The sequence below is a fragment of the Salmo salar genome, chromosome 18 (genome assembly GCF_965601325.2).
Source record: "Salmo salar chromosome 18, fSalSal1, whole genome shotgun sequence".
Taxonomy (NCBI): Eukaryota; Metazoa; Chordata; class Actinopteri; order Salmoniformes; family Salmonidae; genus Salmo; species Salmo salar.
The window spans coordinates 97,389,966-97,393,675 of NC_138308.1; the positions used below are offsets into that span (position 1 = coordinate 97,389,966).

Below are 3,710 nucleotides of genomic sequence, written 5' to 3' on the forward strand. Positions count from 1 at the left end.
ATAGAAGCCATGAGGCAGTTCTCAGACAATTGCATAGGTTATAGAAATGTTGCGCAACATGAGCTCATGAAATGTTTTACATTTGCATTGATGTCAGAGTGATTAGAGGGACAATAGAGTGCTGAGTACCAGGCAACTAATGACCATCACCAGCATCAGAGCTTGGAGAAGCCTAATTACTAAATGGTCACGTGGAATTTGACTGCCTTCATTTCTTGTAACTGCCGGTAATACAGTCCTACTCCTTCCTCCATTTCCCAGAAATGGACTGGTTCAGATAATCACACCAACAATAAAGTAAGTAAATCAACAGTTTAATCTCTGGATTTCTTCATGCATTTATATGGGGCGTGAATCAGTTCCTGTCGTACAGTAAAGACAACTGTCCGTCTTTTCAAAGACTTCATTCCAACGCCTTTCATCTACAATTAGACAAAAAACATTAACATCCAGAATCAGCTGCAAAGAAATAACATTTAGTGAATGAGTATGTATATACACACACCTTGGTGGAACAGTTGCTAGCAGTTGATAGCAGTGCCTGGTGGAGTCTCCGTACCCTGAATCTTCTGTCCAGTAGTGGTCACACACCAACAGTAACCTACCAGAAATAGACATGTTGCACATACAATATTTACTGTAACATTCAACTGAATTGGAGAATTTAGTGTGTGTATATGTGCGTCCGTGTTAACCTGTAGAGCCCGAACATTGCTTAGGGGTGTATCGTCCAGCGGCGTCACACGTGGGGATGTAGGCTCCAATTGGGCCATGTGTCGCGGCATATCTAGCACGCTCACAGGGGGTCATGGGTCGTAACGTAGCATCTGGACACAGGTAACATAGATTGATTGTAATGTGGACATAACATTGCAGCACATGCATGCCGGAATCTTGGGTTGCGTCCCATATGGGCCCTGGTCAGAAGTATTTTATACGGAATATGTTCCATTTCAGATGTAACCTAGGTACTTCCTGGCTAAATACTGAAATTGCGCTACTTGTTTAAAAGCCCTGTGCAGTCAATTCAGTTTCTGTCTTTTGTATAACAGCTGATGAAACTAAGACTGAAAGTGGGGGTAAGTTGTGTCAGTGTTACTTCCTGACAATCCAATCATACATCCAGTTGAATGATCAAACCATTCATATCAGAATACCTCAGTCCAGCATCTAGACACCAATATACATCTCTGGAACAAGAGGAGTGGCAGGTAGCCTAGCGGTTAGAGAGTTGGGCCAGTAACACAAAGGTTCCTAGTTTTAATCCCTGAATGTCAAGTTAAAATATCTGTCTATGTGCCCTTGAGCAAGACAACCTTCTCTCCAGTGTCACGGTTGATAATGGCTGCCCAAGGGACAACTGGTTATGAAACAAAACATTAATACGTACGTGTGTGAATAGGACAGATCAACACCCACTAACGTTTTTATTCAAATGTTGGTGAGTAAGTGTGAGGTACATCACTCTTACCTCCCAGAGCAAAAGCTGTGCTAACAAGCAGAATGATGGTCAATATCGCCATGGTGATAGTCTCCTGAGAGAGAGAGAGCGAACAAGAGCGAGATTAGTTGAGCATTTTAAATCATCTGGAATGGCTGTGGGTACTAGAGGAGAGGTTGAGGAAACCCTGTGTTAAGTACAAAACTTATGCAACAATTGCTAAACCCAGTCCTGAGGACCCCAACAAGCGAGTATCGGCAACACGGCGCGCTACGATTCTTCCACTAAAATTCAGGTATCATCTAATCTATTGTATGTGGTTGAAGAGCCTGGCACACAGGAATATGAATCCTTCCCAAATGGCTCCTCATTCCTTATGTAGTGAACCACCTTTGACGAGGGCCCACAGTGCACTACGCAGGGAAGGGGAAGCAGACTAGATCTTGACAGAGACTTCTATTCACTACAAAGGTAACTATTAGTCTATGCTCTTAAATTCAGGGGGGTCATATATAGTGCACTACACTTGACCAGGGCCACATAAGATTAACGTGCCATTTGAGAGGCAGCAAGTCTACTAAATAATATCACAAGCTCACCTTCTGCACTCTTCCAAGGGATTCACTGGTTGTCTCTCTGTTGTCTGTGAGTTATGGTCTACCTCTTCCACCTCTCCTTTTAAAGGATCTGTCACAGGTGTGACTAGTTGCCTCATTAACCCAACAAGAGATCCCGATGTCGGCCATTAGCTGGTGGTGTAAAGTACTTATGTAAAAATTCTTTAAAGTACTACTTAAGTAGTATTTTGGGGTATCTTTACTTTACTACTTCTATTTATTTCAACTTTCACTTCACTACATTCCTAAAGAAAATAATGTACTTTTTACTCCATACATTTTCCCCGACACCCAAAAGTACTCGTTAGATTTTGAATGATTAGCAGGACAGAAAAAATGGTCTAATTCACACACTTATCAAGAGAACATCCCTGGTCATCCCTACTGCCTCTGATCTAACAGACTCACTAAACACAAATGCTTCCTTTGCAAATTATGTCTGAGAGTTGGTGTGACACTGGCTATCCGTAATCAAATAAAAAAACAAGAAAATGGTGCCATCTGGTTTGCTTAATATAATGAATTTGAAATGATTTATACTTTTACTTTTGAACTTAAGTATATTTTATCAATTACATTTCATGTTGATACTTCAGTATATTTGCTGAAACTTTTAAAACTTTACTCAAGTAATATTTACTGGGTGATTTACACTTTTACTTGAGTCATTTTCTCTGAAGGAATCTTCATAGGCAGTGAAGAGAGTAGTAGAGGAAGATGGGTCCAGTTTCAAGGGATCCTGAGAGGCTCCCTGTGAGTATGCCGAGGCCAATAGAGAGTGATAGGAATAACGTGTTTCAGTAAGGTTGGTTTCTTAGCATTCATAGCCATGGTTATCAACTGTACCGCTGAAATGGAACATAAATCACTGAAAATATATGTTGTGGCGGTAGCTGCAGATAACTCGTTGGGTTATGAGATTTTACCGCAGAAGAGTTATAAGGTGTGATGAACGATAGTGTCCCGTTTTCCCAGGCTGCCGGCCTGCTGTAGGACAAAGCCCATGCGGTAGAACTCAGCTCACGTAGACTTGCATCCTAGCCCATGTAGACTTGCATCTTCAGAGCGTAGCTGGATTGTGCGTCACATGCAATCAATCGAATCAATCAAATTGATTGATAAAGCCCATCTTACGTCAGCTGATGTCACAAAGTGCTGTACAGAAACCCAGCCTAAAACCCCAAACAGCAAGCATTGCAGGTGTAGAAGCACGGTGGATAGGAAAAACTCCCTAGAAAGGCCAGAACCTAGGAAGAAACCTAGAGAGGAACCAGGCTATGAGGGGTGGCCAGTCCTCTTCTGGCTGTGCCAGGTGGAGATTATAACAGAACATGGCTAAGATGTTCAAATGTTCATAGATGACCAGCAGGGTCAAATAATAATAATCACAGTTGTCGTCGATCATTCAGAGTATCTCTATCGCTCCTGCTGTCTCTAGAGAGTTGAAAACAGCAGGTCTGGGACAGGTAGCACGTCCGGTGAACAGGTCAGGGCTCGATAGCCGCAGCAGAACAGTTGAAACTGGAGCATCAGCATGGCCAGGTGGACTGGGGACCACCCATATCTTGTTGTTGGGGACCACCACCCATAAAAAAACAGTTTCTGGCTAAAGAGACAAGACTAACAAGGGAAATCCATGAACTAATAGTACA

At 42.4% G+C, this 3,710-nt stretch overlaps 1 protein-coding gene across 1 annotated transcript; it reads right to left on the reverse strand.

The window, feature by feature from the left end:
- Window positions 1-298: 298 nt before the first annotated feature.
- Window positions 299-2,077, reverse strand: LOC145861664 (equistatin-like). Its single transcript, XM_082964513.1, has 5 exons — window positions 2,041-2,077; window positions 1,472-1,535; window positions 696-827; window positions 506-601; window positions 299-422 (listed from the first exon to the last, which is right to left on the reverse strand). Exons 2-4 carry the CDS (start codon window positions 1,521-1,523, stop codon window positions 522-524), a joined length of 264 nt encoding a protein of 87 aa, XP_082820639.1. The 5' UTR covers window positions 1,524-1,535; window positions 2,041-2,077; the 3' UTR covers window positions 299-422; window positions 506-521.
- Between the last annotated feature and the right edge of the window lie 1,633 nt (window positions 2,078-3,710).

Coding starts and splice junctions, on each gene's coding strand:
- LOC145861664 (XM_082964513.1), bottom strand. CDS start 1,523: ATGGCGATATTGACCATCATTCTGCTTGTTAGCACAGCTTTTGCTCTG. Junction 828..1,471: donor CACAGCTTTTGCTCTGGGAG/GTAAGAGTGATG, acceptor ACCTGTGTCCAG/ATGCTACGTTACGACCCATG. Junction 602..695: donor GCAATGTTCGGGCTCTACAG/GTTAACACGGAC, acceptor TATTTCTGGTAG/GTTACTGTTGGTGTGTGACC.